Raw genomic sequence first — 23,429 nt, 5'->3', positions numbered from 1 at the left:
GCATGTCCTTTGCTGGAGGAAGTGTAATTAGAATAAGATGTATTCACACAGCCACATGTAAAATGTGAGCAGGAGCATGGTCTGTTTAATAGCATTACACTGTTTTTATTAAAGTATTTCCTTTTAAAAACATGTTGAGTGACAGATATACAGAACAAACTAGTGGTTCCCATTGGGGAGAGCAAAGGGGGGAGGGGCAATCTAGGGGTAGGGGACTAAGAGATACAAACTATTATGTATAAAATAATCTACAAGGACATATTGTACAACATGGGGAATATAGCCAGTATTTTACAATAACTATAAATGGAGTATAACCTTTAAAAATTGTGAATCGCTGTATTGTACACCTGCAATTTATATAATATTGTATAATACAGCAACTATACTTCAATTTAAAAAAACAGAGTGAAAACAAAATACATTTAATTTTTTAAAACCGATGCACTTAAGCAAATTGTTTATCACTTACAGAGGTATAGAGAAAAAGAAAGAAAAATTAAGAAGCCCACAGAATCAGTCAAATTTAAAGATAGCAGTCAGTTGCCGTCTTCTTAAAAGCTTCAGTGCATGTGTGCATGTATTTGGAACACCATCTTATTTCCCCCCAACTCAGACCTTCGTTTCCAGTTCTAGGAAATAAAACCAAGAGAGTATGGCTCACCACGCCCTAGCTGAGCCGTTTTCTTATCTGATCCCTACCTCATTGAATACATGAAATAGGAAATATTTGTTTAGATTTCTGAATATCAATGTGTTGGTTTGTTCTAGTTGAACTAATTGAAGTCCATACTTTCCAAGAGTTTGCTAAAAAAGGCTGAGAGGAAGTGATAAATGTACAATGAGATTAATGAAAGACAAATGGGTAATATGTTGACATAAATGTAATTTACTGTTGTGTTATAAATTTTGTGCTGCCTTATGTCTGACAGTCCACTAGAAATACAATGCAAGCCCCATATATCATTAAAATGTTTCTAAGAGCCACATTTTAAAATGTTAAAAGAAAATTAGTTGTAATAATATATTTTATTTAACCCAATTATCATTTCAGCTTATAAAATTATTAATGAGGTATTTTATAATGTATCTTTCATACTAAGTCATCAAAATCTCAACTGGAGATTTTCATTGGAAAAATTTGATAGAGTGTATAAAATTTACAGTCAGAAAGTAGATTTGCTTACCAAAGTTGTTATCAAGGTGCTTTAAAGTTTTTCATTAATAGGATTGAGTAATCGGTTTTTTAATTTAAATTTACATTAATTACAGTGAACTCAAGCGAACAATTCAGTTCCTCAGTTGAACTAGCTAGTGCTCACCCTCGTTGGACAGTACAAGTTCAGAGTGCTCGACAGTGTAGTCAGCCCTGGGTATCCAGGTTTGGCCTCCAAGGAATGCGTGCTGTGTACCACTTTGTTTTGTTTAAGGTACTTGAGCATCTGGAGATTTTGGTAGGGAGGCACGGAGGGCGGGGTCTGGGAGGGAGGACCTGGAGCAAATCCCCTCCGGGTACTGAGGGACTGTATAACCTTTTTCTTGAGAACCAAGTAATAAGACCCATAGACTAACAATAGAAAAAGTAGAAAAACAGATTTTCTGGGAGACCAGTGCCTCAGTAAGCTGGGTGGGGATGACATCCAGGTTCTGAGAGGAGAACCCTGCTGTGAGGGTTTCACACAAAATATGATGTGAGCACAAGATCCTACTGCTTACAAACTTTTGGAAACTGTTAACCTCATCTACATCCCAACCCAGTTGAGCAGGTGACCCCTTCTGAAACCCTGATGGCTGGTTATCCATCCATTTAAGTGCCTCCTTGATGAGGCTTTTCCTTCCCAACAACTGTTCATCACTGGTTTCCTGTTTATAGCTTCTTCCTTGTGAATTTCCTTCTAATGTCTTCTTCCACCCTTATTCTTTCCTATGTTCCTTAGAGTCTTCTGATAAAATTTTGTTTCCCTCCAAGGTAACCTTTCTTTAATTTTTTAATGTTTATCTAAAAATGTGAGTACATCATTCTAGATGTGATTTAACACAGCAAGATTTCCCATGATATTTAGGGCCCTGTATTTGTAAAGCATGAGACTGCATTAGCTTTTTTTTCTTTTTTTCTTTTATTTTCATCTCTTAAAACCTTTGGAACTTTTTCTTATGAAACAGTTACACACCTATGCCTTTCCTGTCCTGTACTACTTCAAAGAATTATTTCAAGCAAACTATAGGATCTTGTGTATACTTTAAAAATTCAACTTGAATTTTTACCTTCTGAAATAATCTTGAGCCCTGATTCTATCACTTAGTACTTTGCTTATTCCTGGCAAATACGTGCCTGTATTAGTTTCTCTTGCTATAAATAATGCTGCAAAGCCATAACCCACCCCAAAATTTGTGGCTTTAAATAATAATCATTTTTATAGCTCACAGGCCTATGGGTCAGCTAATCTTGGCTAAGCTTGGCCAAATTTGATAGAAAACAGCAAAACTTAAGAAACTGAATATGTATAAATTGTCTCTTGTATCTAAAGTGGAGAGGAGTAATAGAATTTGATTTTTCTGTGTTGCATTATGTGCTGAATAATAGCTTATCTGCCCTAGCTGTCAGAACTAATGGAAATCATACTGGAAAATAGTTCAGTTGTTACCATCAAATTTCTTTACAGAGAATGCCATTCAAACCAGCATCCCTGAGGACCCCAATTTCCACATCCTTCAGCTTTTTAGCAATACGACTTAAGTGCAGTAACTCTACAGTGAGATTTTTTAACAAAGCACTGTCATTTGAGATTTGCTCTAATTGCTCTCTACCTGTAAATTCTGTGTGTGTGTGTGTGTGTGTGTGTGTGTGTGTGTTTATTACTGTTAACACCACCACTACATATTACACAGGTGGCCATATATAGTAGGTATATATACAGGGATATGCATATATAGGTATATGTTCATTGTTGAGAAATTAGAGATTAAATAAGGTAAGCCTTGAAGAACATGCGTTCACAATTTGGAATGTTGGAGATTCTGGACCCCTACTTTGGTAATTCAATTTGCTGTTTCTGATTTAAGGAAAGAACTAATTTAGGAGAAAGTTTTTTGTTTTTATTTCTGGGGAGGTTTCTTAAAGAGGAAGCTACCAGATGTAACTAGATGTTAACGTCCAGGGATTTAAAATTAAGACATGCAGATTAAACATTTTTTAAACTGGATTTGCTTCCCCTTTACTTGGTCTAAAACTAATTTTTTAAGAACCAGTAACAAAGAACTGCAAAATACTACTATCATCAGGGGAAAAAAGTTATTTGAAAATAATATTCAAGAATTGAAAATAAAAAAGCTTGAGAACTAGTAGCAGGAATGCCACCTGGCTTAGTATGAAAAAAAAAGTGAGCATGGGTTTTGGAGTAAACAGCCTTGATTAGACTCTTGGCAGGTTTTGAGCCTTTCTGATTATCTAAGTAGATGTGGAAGTGAATTATCTAGGTTCTTCTGAGTCAAAGGAGATAATGCAGGGAAAAGCCTAAGTAGATATTTCAGTCTTTGCCCTTAACTCTTTTCCATCTCCATGTTCACATGATCAAGCCTGATGAGATATAATAATATTGAGAGAGGCAAAATAGTATAAAGATCATGATACTGTATGTTTTTGTATGTGAAACATGCCAGTAAAACTACAAGACAGAATTAAAGAGACAAACATCAAAATGATGTTGAAAAGAATTTGACTGTTACCAATGTCAGAGCACAATAAACACAATTATACATGGCCTAGTATATATATGATGTATATGTATATATGCATGCAGTTAGTATATAGAACATTTACTGTTTAGGACTAAATGGGCATTAATTGGATCGAAAACTATAGGCAAAGAGTTTGTCATACATGAGGCTATTTTTTTTTTAATTCCAGTATTATATCTGTTCTAGGCCGTGGGCATCACTCTTTCTTGGGCCTACCTAAATTCATGCTTTCAACATTGGTAATTAATTCCATGAGTGTTGAATAACAAAGGTTTCTATTGGGATAACTGATTTTCTACTGTGCACCAGCAGCAAGAATTTATTTACAGCCTTTGTTATGAATTGGAAGAACAAAGGTTTCTATTGGGATAACTGATTTTCTACTGTGCATCAGCAGCAAGAATTTATTTACAGCCTTTGTTATGAATTGGAAAAAATTTGGGGTCAACTTTAGAATATCTATCCTTTAAGCAGAAAAAAAGCCTCATACTGTCAAATGGCAAAACTAGAACAATTTAATAATGAGTTTGTTATCCTTTATTCAAAGGAAGACAATCCATGGATTGGGGGAATACAGTGCCTCATAAGCAGTAGATCACTGTTCTAATGGGATTTGGGACAAGAGCACGTTTATAGAGGGGTCAACACTGAAACGGCATGATTGTCTAGGAGGTCAGGAAGGGAATTTCCTTATAAGGCTAGCAGGTCCTATTTTTAGGGTAAATCAAGCTAGTTTAAGCTGAGTTGGAGGATTGTGATTGGTTTGTTAGGATTTCTTGACAGGTGTTTACCTTACGTGCAGGCTGGCGTAGGTTTAGATTTGTGATGTGGACCACACCACTGGGATGGCCTTCATTTTTGGGGTCCCAGTATAAGAATTAGCTTTATCAATATTAACAGAGGCCATGGATCCATCAAGGAGCTGTAACTTGTCATTTGAAGCCAGGTCAACAGTGTCCCCAAAAGAATGTCAAATTTCAAAGAGTGAAATATGTGGATTAGTTCTCTGAAAGGAATGTTTACTCTCTTCACTCACTTTTATTTTTTTTCAATTTATTTATTTACTTTTGGCTGTGTTGTGTCTTCGTTGCGGTGCACAGGCTTCTCATTGTGGTGGCTTCTCTTTGTTGCATAGCACAGGTTCTAGGCACACGGGCTTTAGTAGTTGTGGCATGTAGCCTCAGTAGTTGTGGCTCACAGGCTCTATAGCACAGGCTCAGTATTTGTAGCACATCGGCTTAGTTGCTCCACGGCATGTGGAATCTTCCCGGACCAGGGCTCGAACCTGTGACCTCTGCATTGACAGGTGGATTCTTAACCACTGCGCCACCAGGAAAGTCCCATCTTTTTTCACACACTTTTGTGGCACATCATTTTTAGCCTGAAACTCGAGCTCTGAAATAATTGTGCAGCACCTAATGGATATGAGGAACATGGCCGCATCTCCACACAGGGAAACTGAAGCTGTGTACAGTTTCGGTAATCACATTTCAGTTTTCTGTATGCTTTGATTAGCTCCTGCATTCTTTCTCACCACAAATACGTGCACACACGCACAGGGGCAAAACCTTGGAAAATTACAATTTTCCATTTCAATTTGAGAGTCAGCCTGGGCGCATCAACAAAACTCTTGATGGTGTAGGTCCAACACCCAGCTCTGCCTCTTAATAATTCTGTGGCCTTGGACAAATCCTTCAGAGCCTTTTCCTTCTGCTTAGAGTTGGGATGGATGATTTTACAGATTCTTTCAGTTCTGTGATTCTGATTTTAATTTCAGTTCTCCTCTGTTAGAGATAAAATGGGCAATTTCAGGTGTTCTGGTTCTGCTTAAGTTTTGTTTTGTTTTGTTTTGTTTTGTTGGCATTTAAAGGAAAGCCCTACAGATAGTCTTTTTCCTTTTGAGAATGAAAATTTATTTATGTTAAGGATTAAGTGAGGTACTTTATTTGGCCTTGAAAGGGGTTCACACTCAAATCTTCTTGATTGTGATTCAACAGAAAAATTACATTGAAAATGGAATATTTAAATGTTTTAAAAGCATTTTTGTGGGGTATAATTATATTATGCCCAGGCTAAGGGGAAATTATTTATGTGAGGAAACCACAGCTGGGATAGAAATAGCATCGCTGTGTGCTTTTTAAAAGATACTCACTATACAAGAATCTGACCCCAAGGAAACTGTGAACTGATTAAATAGTATCAAATAAGTGACTATATGAGGCCAGCTATTCAGACCAGTGAGAAGTTCGTTTACATGCAGAAACAAGATGGTTTTCATTAGCCACAAACCTTAAAATTACATAAATCCATGGATGCACTGAGCTATGGATCCGTGCCTTCTCCTTGCCAAGCAAGACTTTTCAGCCAGTGAAACAGAGAGTTCCTTGTTCCCTTTCCCTTTTAGTTGGGACTGTGTGGGGAGGAATGTTGCCAAGCCAGCTCTATAAGGAATTTTGATCTCCTTGATGATAATAAAGAGAAACTTTTGGGGGAAAGGGAACACCCAGTTTGAAAGACAGTGGGAGAACTTGTTTGAGAAGCTGCTTTTGCGCTTGTAAATTGCATTGATTGTAGCTGCAGGTTTCGGGGTCACCTCTGCAGATTGGCCCAGAGTAGGTATATATTTATATTTATTTTAATTTCCCCATAAGCTTTTGGAAAGCCCTTTTCTAGCTAACTTGCTTTTGGAAAGTCCATTTTCACTTGAGTAGCTTGTCTATATAGTATGAGCCTAAAATATTCTTCTGGCAGCAAATGGTTGTTTTTAAAAGATTGACAGCATTTTTAGGTATAGTGTTTGAGTCTCTGTAGTTCAGAGCATTCTGTAAATAGCCTGTTGCTTTGGAGGCAGTGTGTGCATGTGCCATTGTTTCAGCCAGTTATTCTGACCATTGTCACTGAGCACTGTTTTCCCATGGGAAAGCATCTCTGGTCTTATGATGTCAGCGGAAAGTCATTCAGGTTACAAGAATTATCTTCATCTTCAGTCTCTCAGAAATGCAGGGACCATGAATGGCCATTTATAACAGGGTGCCAATCTTTTAGGTGTTGTCTTGGATTTCTGCCAAGTAACCTTAAGTTACCTTAGATAGTGTTAAGATGAAAACAAAATTAAAATGTAATAGTTATTTAAGTGGTTATATTTCCCATCCACTAAAGCTTTTATATTTCTTTTTATTAAGAGAAATGTTTTTTTTAAGTTAGGAATAATTATCTTTAGGATAACTTTGACAGAGTATGCATTTTCACTGGCTATAAATAACTTACTCTAGGACTGAAAGATTTAAGTTTTAAGAGCATCCATTTTAACACGTCCTGAATAGGACCTTGTGTATGATGTATTAGGCCATTTTTTGAGGCTTCATTCAGAAAAAAGGGATTTGAGTAAACCTCTTGGGCCCTTGGAAGGCTAAGTATTATCTTCCATGTGACCACCTTGGCTGGTGATGGTTTCCTTCTGGATGAATGACAGGCAGTGGGCTGCTCCTAGCAGCTAGGCTTTGTTTCTTAAATGGGTTATTTGATTCCAGTAAGGATCCTGGGTTGTTTGTCTTGTTTTAATTAATTGAGCCAGGGATATGTTTCTTAAAACATGAAATGCAGGTGGACTTCATTAAGAATAGAAAAGCTTCTGGTTCAATCTGTTATCTCCCAGCACCTTACTCTGATCTGGTGTTGGCTCGGGAAAGAATTTTTGCCCAAGAAACATGTCTTTGTGATTTAAGTATTTATTTGTGAAGGGCGTCTTGTAATGTCAAATGTAACAGATATATATGTACAGCCAATTTTATAATTTCTAGCATAATAAGTTACCCTAAGTATTGAGGAATCAAAGTTTGAACTATTACACAGCTCCATTCTAAGAAAACGGGTCATGTTAATGATCATACTTATATTTTAAGTTAATATTAGATCTCATCTGGTAGAAAATCCAAAAGGAACTGAAGCATCTGTTTTCTTGTCTTAGCTCCCATTGTCAAAAGGAAGAGATCATAAGGCAATTAAAGATGTCTTCCAGTAATTTGATAGGGCCATAATCAGTTCATTTGAAGGGAATGGGAGAAAGATTACCACCATTTGGTAGTTGGAACATACAAACATGCAAACAGATGGCATCAAAGTAACTGTAAAGTCAAGAAGATGGAAGGATAACAAAGTGAAGAATGGAAGAAATAGAAAGATGTTAAGAAGTCAAGCTAGGAAAAAATTGAGAACATTTGATGTGTTTGTCAGGTAGGGTGACCAGTTGTCTCAGCTTGCTGGGGAGTCTACCAGTTTTAGCACTAAAAGTCTCACATCCTGGAAATCCCTCAGATCCAAGCAAACTGATCAGTCATCTTATTGTCAGGATAAGGACTTGCCTGACTTACTGCTTTGTCCCCCAAACTATTGGGCCAACCCAATACATCAGTGCCTAGCATGTGTTACATATGCAAACTTACTGAATGAAGCAATGTTAGCTGCTGTCATTTATTATTTTTGCTGTTGTTATATTGGAGTTGCCTCTTAGCAGCTAGGAGGTGAAAGAGTGCAAACACCAAGACTTCTTAAAGTAGGTAAAAGAGAAGCAATGGCCTAATCTTTAGGAATGTCTTATGCTGTGGAATTGAAGGGTTTTGTGTTAGTAATGGGATAATCTGGAAAATAAAGAGAGCCAGGGTAGTTGATTGCAACAGAAGCCAAGGGAAAAGACTTCCAAGGAAGAATTCATGATGTATGGCAAAGAAAACGAAAAGTGACAGGTATTGAAGAAAAAGGCTTTCCTTTCTCAGGAGGTTGTATATAACCTTTGAGAAAATTGTTTGGATGGTAGGAATGTAAACCAAACTGCAAGGGTCCTGAGAAGCAGGTAAGGAGGTGGTATCAGTGAGTGTTTAAATCACCACCTGCTAGAATTTGTTGGAAGTAATGGGAAGATGACAGTTCCTCTAGAGCAGAGGCAGGCAAACTATGGCCCACTGGCCAGATCTGGCCTACTGCCTGTTTTGTAAAGAAAATTTTATTGTGAAGTAGCCACACTCATTTCACATATTGTCTGAGACTGCTTTTGCATAGCAGCAACAGAGTTGATTAGTTACAAGAGACTGTAGGGTTCACAAAACCTAAAATATTTACTCTCTGGCCTTTTACATAGAAAATGTGCTGACACCCTCCTCTAGAGGATAATAGAATGGAAGGAGGTATTTTTCGTCTATTTGCTTTCTTTCAGTAGAGGAGATCAGAGCCTATTTGTGGATGTATTATGGAGCTGGAGAAAAGGAGGAACTTATTGGGTATCTACTGCTGTGCAATAGGTTACCTCAAACCTAATGGTTTAAAACAACAAACATTTACTATCTCAGTTTCTGTGGGTTGGGAATTTGGGAGTGTCTCTCTTGAGGTTTCAGTCATGTCAGCCAGGGCTGCCATCAGATGAAGGCTGATGAGGCTGTAGGATGTTTCCCAGCTCACTTACATTGCTGTTGACAGGAGACCTTGGTTCCTCATCACACGGGCCTCTCCACAGGACTGCTTGAGTGTCTGTACAACATGGCAGCTGACCTCCTCCACAGCAAGTGATCCCAGAGATCAAGGAAGAAACCCTAGTGCCCTTAATGACCATGCCTTGGAAAACACATATTTTTGCCCTATTTTATTTGTTGCTACAGACAAACCTTGATACATTATGGGATGGCCATGACAAGAGCATGAATCCAGGAAGTAGGGACCATTAGGGGTCATGTTGGAAGCTGGCTACTATGAGGGAGAGAAATTGGTACTTCATTGTTCCTTGAGGGGAGGATATAGAATGAAGGACCTTTGCATTGATAAGGAGATAGTAACTATGGAACACACTGTGGAGAGTCAGAGGTACAGAGAAATGTTAAGATGGTGGAGGTAGAATTTATTCAGCAAAATAATTACCAACAGTGGTAAAGGGTCATTAGTCCCTCTGTTCAGTTAGGGGTAAGGCCCCAAGATTCTAAGACTGGAAATCTTTGGGACAGGAATGAGTTTGAGCAGAATAAAGTACCATGGGGAATGAAATGGTGATTTCATTATTAGATTTTAAATTCCTTGATAATGGAATTTAAAACATGGGCAAAGCCCATACTTTATAAACAAGTACATTAATAAATTTTATATATTTATCTATATATTATAAATGTATTTTATGTCCTTCATTGCATCTAAGATAGGGTCTTATCTATAGGTATCTGATCATTATTTGACTTTTTCACAATGTTATTATCTTACTACTTACTTCAGTAAAATGGACAAAATTTATATTCTGATTTTGAGGATCAAAGCATTGAATTTTCTCTTATTCCCTGAGGAAAACTGTGAAACTTACATTCATGGAACATTCTGCTTAGGCTGCTTCTTTGCATCTGTTGGAGAATGAGCCTCTCAGTTTCTGGCTTGGAAATTGCAGGTGGGGGGCAAGGCCCCAAATTGGGGAGTTGAGGGGTCCTTGCTATTCTGCTGACGACCTGATACTGTGACCTCAGCTGCTGTTTGTTACATCTGGCAGCAGAGAGGTAGAATTTTACTAAACATACCATATAAAGTAGAACTAGAAATGCAGAAAATGTTACCTGAAATATGGTTTTAGAGATTGTGCCAGGAGCTTTTGCACTCAGGTCTATGATAGGTCTCAGCTAGGTTCAGTACAAGATTATTTTTTTTTAAAGGACAAAAATCCTCTTATGGATTTATGGACAAAATATATATGATGATGACTAGAACGGACAGATGTTTGATCTATTTTTACATTTCTGTGGGGGGAAGTGTCAGGAAGCTATTTCTTTAACTGAAATCTCTTGGTGTAATTTTAGTGTTGTTTTTTTCCCTCTTGTGAACAATTTTTAGAAATGATACAAGTTATTATAGAATCACCCAGTTCTCCGCTGCATGAATGGCTTCTGTTGGAAGTTAACTCTTCTTAGCATGGATCTCACACATTTCCTCCGAAGCTGGATTTAACAAGGGAGGGATTACTTTGCCACTGTGGCTTTTGATACCTTGGTTTCGCATAACACTTGCACTCCTGTGGATTTATTTTTCATCTTTTGCTGATGTTTTTTTTCTTTTTGAACTATCAGAACCTATTAAGTGAGGTAGTATGGATATTTCAGAACTTCCATTTTCCCTTTTAAAACTATTTATATGGGGAATTCCCTGGTGGTCCAGTGGTTAGGACTCGGCTCTTTCACTGCCCAGGGCCTGGGTTCAGTCCCTGGTCAGGGAACTAAGATCCTGCAAGCTGTGCCGTGTGGCCAAAAAAATATGTATATATTTATATGAACGTAATACCGGTGGGCAGAAGAGTTTAGAAATACAAAAGTGCACCCATTTCAAAGTTATTTTGGCAAAATGGTGTGTTGCCTGCATTGGTCATAGCTAAGACCTATTGAGAGCTTGCTACACAGTAGGTGCTGTGCTGGGCCCTGGGTGAGACTTGTTACCTCTTTGCAGAGTAGCTGAGGAGATGAGACACCAGCACCCTTGCTGTACTCTTCAGAGCTGACAGAGTGGTAACCAGAGAATGTTCTGGAGAAATCCGATGGAATGGCCAACATATTCATTCATGTTTGTGCTTGGTAAATTCTACAGTAATTTTTCAGTCCAAAAAGTTATGAAGTTGTCACTTGCTAATTAGTAAAGTGCCACTGACACCATGCCCTCAGCTCTGGGAGGTGACATACAGCCTTACTCACAGAGCTGGTCACCATGCAGGGACTTGGCAGTGTTTTTTGTGTGAGTCACTTGGAGGTTATTATGAGAATATGGTTTCCTCCAGAGTGATTCTATTTATTTCAGAAAAACATCTGATTTTATTGTCAGGACCTTGCAGTAAGCAAAATGGATAAACTTGTCAATGAAATCTGCCATGGGGGAAATGTATAAGCTTTTCAATGAACAAATTCTTCTCAATACTCCTAATTTCTTCATTTCAATGTTAAAAAATCAACACTGTATTATATGTGGTTGGAGATGTCTGTAGCATACATAATGCTTAACCCAAAGGAATTCATAATTGAGAATTCGGAGGAATAGAACTATTTTTGGCATTGCTCCAGGCCATGTTTCTCTTTACAGCCCTTCCCCCCAGCCTCCACCCCAGAGCTGTGGATTTTTGTAACTAACCAAAACTTATTTTTTCAGGTGCCCACTGACGGCAATGCTGGCCTGCTTGCAGAACCGCAAGTCGCCATGTTCTGTGGCAAACTGAACATGCACATGAACGTGCAGAATGGCAAGTGGGAGTCAGATCCATCAGGGACTAAAACCTGCATTGGCACCAAGGAGGGCATCCTGCAGTACTGCCAAGAAGTAAGTCTCCGCTGGTGGCCAGCGGTTCATGTTGGATCACATGCACGTTTTTTAAATTTAATTTCTTTTATGTTTGTATTTTATCTCTTGCAGTGAACGTCTTGGTTCCTAAAGGTTCACCATACCTTTAATGTATTTACTTGCTTTACCCTACAGTATGCATAAATATTTTTAAAATTATGTCATATAATAACCATCAATAAACCAACTGAAATAGAATCTTGTATGTCAGATATACTTTAATTTTAAAAAAAAGAAAAAAAAATTTTTAATTAAAAAAAAGAGAAAAAAACCCAACTGAGTAAAGTTTAAGATACCTTGGCTCTTTATCTTTAGAGTATATCCCACTGTAGCTAATGCAAAGTCTTGTGTTTAACAGTGACTAGGAATTGGGAGATTGGGATTGGCATATACACACTACTATATACGGTAACTAATAAGGACCTACTGTATAGCACAGGGAACTCTACTCAGTACTCTGTAATGACCTGTATGGGAAAATAATCTAAAAAAGAGTGGACATATGTATATGTATAACTGATTCACCTTGCTGTACAGCAGAAAGTAACAGAACGTTGTAAATCAACTACACTCCAATAAAAAATTTAAAAAAATAAAATTAAAGTGACTAGAATTAATTTTCTCTATGTTACCAATTTGATATATTTTAGTTCATTTATTTGTTTATATTTAATTTTGGTTTTTCTCTCCTTATTTTTATGATTTGAAAACCTAAAACATTTACATTGTTAAAACATTGAAATAAGAAGTTGCACTCCGAAATCTCACTAGCTATCCATCCTCTTAAAAAATATTTTCATCGTTCTTGATTTATCCTTCTTGAAAAAGAGAGAATTTATATTTTTCCTTCTTCTGCTTTTACAAAAGGTAGCTTACAGTAAGCACTGTTCTGTACTTTGCTTTTTTAACATAACTTTTAGATCCTGTAAATCACCCCCTTGCCATTTGTAGAGATCTTCAGCCTTTGTGTAATTTCTCCTAGTTTTCTTACTGTTATTGTATAGGTTTTTTTAAAAAATTAATTCAGTTTAAAATAACTGGAGTTCAAGGCATTTTGTCCCACATTTCTAGACAGTTATATATTCCTACAATATGTGGCTCTTTGTGTTTTAAGAACGTTTAAAGGAATTAGTCTTACACCTCTTGGCAAAGCAAAATTTCTTACCCTACATAAACAATGGATAACCTGGCAACATTTCCTTTGTTGTAACCTTTTATGTACAAGAAAATTTTCTTTAGCCCTGTTGGATCCAAAATGAGTGTTTAATGAAATATATATCTCTGTGTGTGTGTGTGTGTGTGTGTGTGTGTATTTAACATATACATATATGCCCACATGTATTTCTTTTTATTGGTAGCACTATAAGAAAGGACAATCTAAATTCTAACTCCTGTGTTTTGAGAAGCAAAGAAGCATCTGCATTATCACAATATATTGCATATCACGTAATTTTTGTCTTGAAGGAGTATGAACTATGTTGTGAAAAGATAATTCTTCATGTTTAAGTAGAAATCACTAATATTGGCATCCTTTATATTATTTTAAAAACAATTTATTATATAGGGACTGATAATAAATTCACTTTTGCCTGGATATGACATTTCTAGAATATACATTTTTGGAAATAATATTCACATTCTATTGAAGAGTTCCTCTAGTACAGTTTTGTAGATGAGTTATGAGTTGGTAAATTGGAATTTTGTGCATGCATGCTTTTAGGTTTTTGATACCATTTTACTTATCTGGATACACATGCAGATTATGCATTCTGAATGTTAAATAAATGTTTTTAAAGGCTACAATGCAAATTTACTTAATGACGTTGACCACATCATTTTCTGTTGAATGGCTATTTTGATGTATATATCATAGTTGGCATCTAAGTTTTTCTTCAGTGTCAGTCATGAATAATCAGATGTTTTTACATTTGTATGATGACTCTATAAAAAGTACTCTTCATAACCCTGAGAACAACCCTATTCCCACTCCACTTAGAGATCCCACTAATGCCTGGGTAACTTCGCTTCCTGTTTTAGTCTGTTGTTTGTCCCAGGGGTAAGCCACAGAGTGGTTCTTCATAGTCCCAACCTTTTTCCAAATTGTTGGTGACCATGGGGTGGAGGTAGGGGGAGGAAAGTGAGCCCTTTGGTTGTTTCTCCTTTGTCTTGAAATTCTGGTTATATCTGCCTATCTCAGTTTACCACCCACTGAGGTCATGTACAACGATACACAACAGGCCAGAGTCTTAAGATGGATTAGACAAACATTAGGCTAGAGAAGTTAAGAAAGGGCCAGACCATCAGGCCTTGTGGGCCCTTTTAATGAATTTGATCTCTATTCTGTAACAACAGGATGTGTCATGGAAGGTGTTTATTTTTTTAAAAGAAAGAGAATGACTGTACATTAGCATTTCCAAAAGTCACCCTCTAATAAGAACATACTGTATAGCACAGGGAACTCTACTCCGTACTCTGTAATGACCTATATGGGAATAGAATCTAAAGATTGATTCTATAGAATCAATCTATAGATTGATTCTATAGAATCACATATTCGATGTATATGTATCCAAACATACATATACATATATTCACTCTAAAGAGTGGATATATGTATATGTATAACTGATTCACTATGCTGTACAGCAGACATTGTAAACATTGTAAATCAACTATATTCCAATAAGAATTAATTTTAAATTTTAAAAAAATAAATAAACATCAATCACCACTTTACTGTGAATTATCATGAAGGGCTGAGTCAGAAGGCTGGTCAATATGAGCATTCTGACCCTGAAAAATATAAACAAAAACAAAAGTCACCCTCTTGCTTTGTCACCCTGACCTCATATCTCGTTTCTCAGTTCCCTGGGACCCAACTGGAGCCTCTACTCCGGAGCTGCCCAGGGCAGTAGCCACTAGCGGCGCATGGCTGTTGAGCACCTGCAGTGTAGCTATAATGTGTGCTATAAGTGAAAGATATCAATAAGTACCATATTTCAAAGATTTGCATGAAGAAAGAGTATAAAATAATCACATTAATAATTTCATATTATTGCATATTGGAATGATAATATTTTGTATATACTGTTGTAAACATCATGTATATGTTACTAAATTATGAATATGTATATAATTAAAATGAATTTCAACTGTCTCTTTTTACTTTTCAGTGTAGCTACTGTGGAATTTAACAGTACACTGGCATTATGTTTCCATTGAACACTGTTGCTGTCTTGCCCCGCTCCATTCCACCAGTGGCTGTAAGGGTCTTAGGTCCCATGATCTAGCAAGTGGGAGAGGGAAGTGGAAGTGAAGAGTCCCTCCAGACCTTCCCCCAGAATTTTACTGGTGCTTGGGAGTTAGAGAGGCTTATTTGGGGCCTTTTAAATACATCTTTCATTAAAAATATTTTAGTGCAAGATGATTATATGAATACTTTTCTAGAGTCCAGTGGTTCTCTCTTCCTCCTTCAGACTTATATCTCTGGGTGCTAAGGATGCAATGATGAGTAAGATACAGGACCTGCTCTTAGAGGGAGATTGCAGGGACGAGAAAGGCTTATAAAATAATTTTAACAACTTAAAAACTGATGATGATGATGTTGGCACATGGCGATAATATTCATAATTCTAGTACCAACTAAATTTTATTGAGCATTAACAAGGTACTGAGCTACCTTGCCAGGTGTTTGCCCTCATTTTACCCCCATGATGCCTCTGGGAAAGAATCCTGGGAAAGAAACTTGGTGATTTGCAACATTTAAGCAGAACAAAGTAAAAGATTCAACGGAGGAGGAGCAGTGGCCAGAAACCTAGGATCAGAACTAGGTGGTATTATATGCTGGAAGTCAAGCTAGGTTAATATCTAAATGAGGGAAATGATGAGAACGCAAGTGTGATGCAGACCAGAAGTGACTGAAGTATAATTTTTGACAAGGCAACTCATGACTGCCTTGCAAAATGAATGCGTATCAAAACTTTTACTCAATTCATTATTTAATGAGGTAACCTGTAAGATGTTAACCAGTTTGACTTGAAGAGATTTAAATCCTTTTTCAACAAACTTCATTCACATGGCTGTGAACAGGAATTATCTGATCTGCATTACATGAGACAGGAAACATTTGCATTGCTATCAGGTATCTACAGTATCTACTCCTACAGGGTTGTAAAGTAGCCTATAGAGAGTCAATCAGAAGAACATACCCTGTTTAATCAGGTCACCTTTTCCCCTACCACCCCAGGCTCTGGAAGACAACACCTGCATTTCACTGCTAGAACACCCAGTACATAATCTCTTTTGCCCATTTCTGAATAATGGACATTTTTTATAATAAAACAGTCTCCTAATTTGGCAAATAAAAGTTCATTATTGATCTTTAGGATAGCAATTTCAAGGGAATAGCATGGGAAGAATCAAATTACAGTAGGTTACAGGAAGAATAATGTGTACGGGTGTTGAAGCCATCTGTGGTCTCTCTGAGGAAAGTCCAAGAGGCAAAGAGCCTGTGGGCAATTCGTGGAAAAGGGAAAGGCTTTGTTTTTTGTTGGGCTTTGTTTTTAAAGGGAAGGAACTTTAGCTGAGGGAAGCTTAAACTAAACTGTAGGAAGGGTAGATCTATCATAAGAAAACTAGTGCCTGGCTGAGTCTTAGAAAAGAGAATAAAAGATGGGGAAATAGGGTGGGTTAATTAGGCAGTTTATGTTGTCAGGTGACTGAAATCTACTCGTACATGGAGAATATTTTCTCCCATTGATGGAGAGGATCTTGGGGTAAGTATAGCTTACAGAATTTTTAAAAAGGCATCTAGTAACTGGGTCCTCAGATATCGAAACTGAGACTCAGTGCTGCCTGGAATTTCTCTGTTGGGGTTTCTTGTTTTCTACTTATCCTTTCTCCTTTATGTTCACCTCATTTTCTCCTGCAAAGATGGCTTCCTTTAGGAGGCCAGGGAAGATGACAACTCTGGGAGTTTGTTGTTCCAGTTTGGATTTCCAACCCCATTCTGCCAGTGTGCATTCTAATTCCCAGATAGGGTTCTCATTGGTCCTGCTTTCAGTCACCCATCTACCTTTGGACTAGTCACCATATCCACAAGGACTCAGTATGTACTGGGACTGGCCCATCTTGGTCATGAGGGTGTATGGCTTGTTTGGCATCCCAACCAGAGCCAACTGGCGTGGGGAGAGGAGCTCTTGACAGAAAAAAGTTTGAAGAGTGTTATGGGGGCAAAATAGAATAATGACCAAAGCCCAACACAATGGGCTTAGAAACACACAGTGCCTTTTAAAAGTTTTATAGGTTGGAGAGTGGGTAGCTGAGGGAATTCACATCATGACTTTAACCAGCTTTGGGGAAGGTATTGGGGGGTGGGTGTTGGAGAGGTGTTCATTCAGAACGTTTAAACAGTGTTCAACTTTTTCTATTGAATGGTGCATCCTAAACTATTTAGAACATTTCTTATTGATATTTTAGCGTCTTTCTGCCACTTTCCACTTTGTAGGTAGTCTGAAATTTTTCTTTTATAATTATAAATAATAGTTTCATTTGTAGGATTGAATTTTTTTGTGTGTTGTTGGAAATGTTTATTTTCCTTTATTTTTTTTAGCTCCATATTTTTATTTTAGACAGTTGATTGATTCCCTGCTAAGAAAGCCAAAGAAAATAATGTTCGTAATTTTTCCAACTCCCCTTCTCACAGATTTGGTAAGCTATATTATTTTTATATTTTTGAAGTTTAATATTATGGTCTGTTCTATTGTCATAATTCTCACAGTTGTAGGTTCTGTCTTTAACTGGATTCAGTGTTTACAGCCAATCCTTTCACCAAAGCATCTCTATTCCTATAATGTTTATTTTGATTCCTCTATTTTTTTGGGTGCCTGTCATATTACTTAGTTATTTCCATAAGTTGTTCTTATTGAACAATAGTTTAGTTATGTATAGAATTCCAGGTTGACAAGTATTTTTGTTCAGCACCATGAAGATACTTATCCACTATATTCTGGCATCATTGTGCAAATTCCCTTTTTTTAAAGTGTACAATAAACATTACTGTCACCATTTACAGTGCTATTCATTTACTGATTACTTTCTCTCAATAGTGATGAATCATTTTTTTTCTTTATGTTCTCAGTCCCTCTTGTGACCAAAACACAGATGTTTTAGAGACAGCTGGCTGAGTCAGAGAGGCAGCTGTGAGCAGTCTGTGGTCCTAGGACAGAATGAAACCAACTGAACTCATGACCGTGACCTCTTTTTGACCTTTTGCTAACCAATTTAACTCACTTTTTAAATTTGTTTTTCCAAAGGACTGCCTGTATAGCTGCACATCGTATCTGTTGGTGCTTAGCTTAATATGATGTGTCAAATATTATTTTTTTTGATGGTGAATTATCTAGTCCATATCTTTCATAGTTTCATGTTCCTCTCAGTTTGTATTCCCTGCTGTTGGTTGTTTTGTTGTTATTATTAATATTGGCATTTTTGCCTCCTGATTTCTTTGGTCCTATTGTTGGTCAAGGGCAAGATTAGGGAGAAAAAAGTAAAAATCGAGTCTTTTACCTTGCTCTTATAAAGCCCTTATAAAGGTTGATTAAGAAGATAGTTTGAAACTTAGGTTTCTGTAATCAGCGTTTTATCTCATAGCATACACATTCTTGGTACCCATAAATTCCCTCCTGTTCCCCAATCATAATAGTTATGTTTTTGCCCAGTCATCATTCAAATACTTGCATATTTGAAATATAAAAATTTTCTTTACATTTTTTTATTAGCACAGTCAGCACTATTCTTTCTTTTTTTTTTTTTTTTTTTCATCAAATGTGTATTGAGGGCTGCTATAGACTTAATGTTTGTGTCTTTCCCAAAATTCATATGGTGAAGCTTTAAGGTCCAATGGGATGGTATTTGGAGATGGAGCCTTTGGTAGGTAATCAAGGTTAGATGAGGTCATGACGATGGGGGCTTTGTGATGGGATTAGTGCCCTTATAAGAAAAGACACCAGAGAGCTTGCACAGCTTGCTTTCTCTGCCTGTTCACACAAAGAGATAATGTGAGAACCCAGAGAGAAGGTAGCAGTCTGCGAGCCAGGGAAGAGAACCTTCACCAGAACCCAACCATGCTGGTACCCTTATCTTAGACTTCCAGCCTCCAGAACTGTGAGAAAATAAATTCCTGTTATTTAAGCCACCTGGTCTATGGTAATTTGTTATGGCAGCCTGAGCTAAGACTAGGACTTACTCTGGCTCCTTTGGGCAAAAGGATTATAGGCCTAAAGTGTCACTGAGAATTACCGTTTCTAGAGATCATGCTTTACAAAGCATTTTATGCAACACTCGGCTCTGACTCAGAGCATGTGGGTTGTCATTTAGTAACTGCTTGTGGATGGCCTGTTGTTGGCACAGAGATTGGAGCTGAATAGGGCAGATGTTCTGCCCTGCTCTCTACACTGAAAGAACCTCCCCTGAAATGGCCTTGTGGTCTCCTTCTGCAGAGACTGTTTCTTTCCATTGATAGAATCCTAAAGAAATTTTTAAGCAAGAGTTAGGGGTTGCTGGCCCTCAGTCCAAATTTGCCCTCAGTTTATTTTTACCCAGTTAAGATGTAGGTGCCATGATAATGCTGAATAGTAGAGTGATAAACATATAGCGGGGCCTTAAATATTCAGTTAAATGTACTAACTGATCACTAAGTACACTTCCTGAAAACAGGAAGCAACCCTAGATTGTTCTTTATGTGACCCTGTGTTAATATGTTCTACCGTTGACTGTTGATGAATTATGTTTTCTAGCAGTTACAACCTCCCCTTCAATCTTGGTTGGACATGAGACTTGCTTTCACCAGTAGAATAGAGTAGTAGTGGTGCTGGTTTAGTTCTGGGTCTAAGCCTTAATTCGGCCTAGAAGTTTCTCCTTTTGCACTCTGGGAAGGCAGCCATGTGGAGACGCCCAAGTAGAAGAGAATGGAGGCCCTCATTCAAAAGCCCTGCCTGAGCTCCCAGGCAGCTGCCAGCCACGTATGCAAGGCCAGGATGGACTTTGCAGGCTTCCTTGCAGTACTCTAGCTGCCGACACCATGTGAAGAAGAATCACTCAGTCAACTCACAGAACTGTGAGGAATTCTAAATTATTATGTGGTGGCTAAGCTCCAAGATGGCTCCCAACAGCGCTTGTCTCCCTCCTCGTATTCGCATCCACATGCAGTCCTTAGTCTCCTCCCACAGTGTTTGGGAGGATATTACAGAAATGATGTGTATGACATTTGAGGCTGGATCATAAAAAGCACGTGGCTTCTACCTTACATACTTTTTTTTTTTTTTTTTTTTTTTTTTTTTTTTTTGCGGTAAGCGGGCCTCTCACTGTTGTGGCCTCTCCCATTGCAGAGCACAGGCTCTGGACGTGCAGGCCCAGCGGCCATGGCTCATGGGCCCAACCGCTCCATGGCATGTGGGATCTTCCCAGACTGGGGCACGAACCCACGTCCCCTGCATTGGCAGGCAGATTCTTAACCACTGTGCAACCAGGGAAGCCCCTACCCTACATACTTTTGATATGGTGGAAGCCAGCCGCCATGTCATGAGGACACTCAAGCAGCACTGTAGGGATATGCATGTGCTGAGGACCTCGGTGCTTCTGCCAGCAATGAATGAACCACTTGGAAGTGGATCCTGTAGCCTAGTCAAGCCTTCACATTTGACCTCAGCCCCAGCTGACATCTTGACTGCACCCTTGTAAGAGACGTGATCACTCAACTAAGTCTCTTCCAGACTCCTCACGCACGGAAACTGTGTGAGATAAGAAATTCTTACTGTTTGAAGCTACTGAGTTTTGGGATAGTTTGTGTGCAGTAATAGATGACCACAACAGACGCTCCCTTGACGATTATTGTCCTCTGTGGTCCTTTGGTAGAAAAAAGTTCCTTTCCTTCACTCTATACTAGATACAGAAAGTGCTGCCATCTCAGAAACAATTTGAAAGTAACTATGTGAATTATTCATTATTTAACAGCCTAAGGTGGCCACTTGCCTTAATGAACTGTTACATTACCCAGATATTGGCCTAAGGAACCTAGAAGTCTTATAAGTAGATCAAAACTAGGATAATATTCCCCTTGAAACATACATTATAAAGCCTAGGAAGAAAAATTAGAATTTTTAGATTTTGTTGTCCTCTTTCTTTTGAATGAAATGAGGTTTAAAAAGAAAGAAAAACAATATTGTTTTATTTAAACCAAAGGCTTTAGGTTGAGAGAAGAAAACATTGGAAGTATACTTCAGTTCTTCATCTGAAGAATTTTATTGTGTCCCAAATTTAATTCAGGCAAATTGAGCAAATATTTCCTGATTCAAGATAAGATTTCGTGTCAGGTGTTGCTGAGTGGCCAGACAACATTCTTGGCTCATAGGAGCTTCTAAATACACAACTAGATAAATTGAGAAAAGAATTTAGGAAATTGAAAATGTAGAATGGGGCTGTAAAGTAGAGGATCTTGATTGTAAATCTGGGTTTTGGGATCTAATTCTAGAGATGAGTAAGGGCTATGGGATTGTTTTTAGCAGGAGTGTTTTCTGGTCAAGACACTTTTGGAAAAATTAGCCTATATCTAAGGGTGATTTGGATTAGGGAGAGAAGGGAATTCCAATCTCAAGATGCTAGTGTGAAAGGGATAGGAAAGATCATCCTGCCCATCCCTGTTGTATAGATGAGCACATATGAGATACCCCAAGGTGCTGTTATAAGGGAACCCTTAAGGTCAAGTGCAGTGAAGGCAAAGCATGGGCTTCCCTATCAAACCTTCATTCAGATTCAGCCTTTGCTCTATGACACCTGAGCAGTCCAGGAAAGCTGCCTAACCAGTCTTAGACCATGTCCTCCTTTTATAATAGGAGCACACAGGAGTGTATTATAAAAGTTAAATATGGTCAATTCAACAAGAAATTGTGTTAGTCCCAGTACTGTTCTTCCTCCTTTTTTAAGGAGAGAACTTAAAATATAGGCTCTTCAACCCTCTGCATCCCTAACATGCAGAGCACATCCTGGGAGGCAGGGGCTTAGAGCAGGTGTCCATGGCTCTGCTAACTTACACTGGGAGCAGGTCTCTGGAGGGAGCTTTGAACAGGTTAAGCCTCACGTGCTGGCAGAGATTTCCAGATGGGAAACTTAGGTGAATGTGGCTTTGCTTCTAGTCTTTCTATTAGATTATGGGTATACTTTCTTTTTCCTGTGTTTTCTTTTCCACAATTAACAGTATGTGTTTTCTGTTTCTTTAACCTTCTTGCTCTAAATGAACAGTTGTTTTGTCTATAAGTTAACAGGATCGCCGAACAAAGCACACCAGTGCCTGGACCAAACAAAAGCTGTTGAGTTAAACAAAGCCATTTTCTTTGCCAGCTGTCTACTCTAAAATATATAACATGACAGGGACTCCCAGACGAGACTTGTTTGTCAACCTTGCTGCCTTCATTCTATAGTGATGTGAAGTTAAAATTAATTAGAAAGAAAACAACATGAGATCCTTTTAATCTAACCAACTTTGAGGGCATATCATAGACACACTGCTATGGTAGAAGCTGTGGAACATTCTTGGCCATTATTATTTTGCTCATTATTATTTGTGCCATCTACTCTTTGAGCTTAAAATTGACCCATAGATGACAGGCACCTGTGCATTGTGGTTTTGGTATTTGAAAGATGCAAAAATTCATGTTAAGTGAAAAGTTTTAAGTAGAAGTATCCAGCTATCTATATACGAGTACAGATATATTTTCTGCATTATTGGTCTGTATGCTTATAAGGATTGCTTGCATAAACCATAGGATTCAGAGGTAAAAGAGATGAAACCAGTTTGGATATTTTTTCCCACACAGTTTTCATTTAATGAGATTAATATTTGATTTAACATTTGTCCTTGTTACTGTCTAGCTTTTTCCTGAATGCATACTCAGTTATTACATATTTGCAGTAACACTACGGACTTTTATATTTGCCGCCTTATTTATTTATTTAAAATGTTTTTCCCGTAATATATTTTTCTTTTTAGCTTTATTGAGGTACAAATAACAAATAATCTTGTATAGATTGGACATTTTTTTAAAGTCTGTTTTTTTATATATCTCTTTTCATTTTTATTTTATATTGGAGTAGACTCGATTAACAATAGATTTGACATTTTAAAAATGAGAAAATTAGGGCCTCCCTGGTGGCGCAAGTGGTTGAGAGTCCGCCTGCCGATGCAGGGGATACGGGTTCGTGCCCCGGTCTGGGAGGATCCCATATGCCGTGGAGCGGCTGGGCCCGTGAGCCATGGCCGCTGGGCCTGCGCATCCGGAGCCTGTGCTCCGCGACGGGGG

At 37.9% G+C, this 23,429-nt stretch overlaps 1 protein-coding gene across 4 annotated transcripts in view; it reads left to right on the top strand.

The window, feature by feature from the left end:
- The window catches only part of APP (amyloid beta precursor protein), a 294,233-nt gene that overhangs the window by 52,921 nt on the left and 217,883 nt on the right, over nucleotides 1–23,429 (top strand). For all 4 annotated transcript variants that reach the window (XM_082625057.1, XM_082625056.1, XM_082625055.1 and 1 more), the window contains exon 2: nucleotides 11,887–12,054. In XM_082625057.1, coding sequence (XP_082481183.1) covers nucleotides 11,887–12,054 — 168 coding nt within the window. The remainder of the gene's footprint in view (nucleotides 1–11,886; nucleotides 12,055–23,429) is intronic.

The sequence above is a fragment of the Mesoplodon mirus genome (assembly GCF_964341445.2).
Source record: "Mesoplodon mirus genome assembly, chromosome: 6".
In the NCBI taxonomy this organism is placed as follows: Eukaryota; Metazoa; Chordata; class Mammalia; order Artiodactyla; family Ziphiidae; genus Mesoplodon; species Mesoplodon mirus.
Note: the sequence above shows the minus strand (reverse complement) of the source record. Positions and strands in the feature narration are given on the sequence as shown.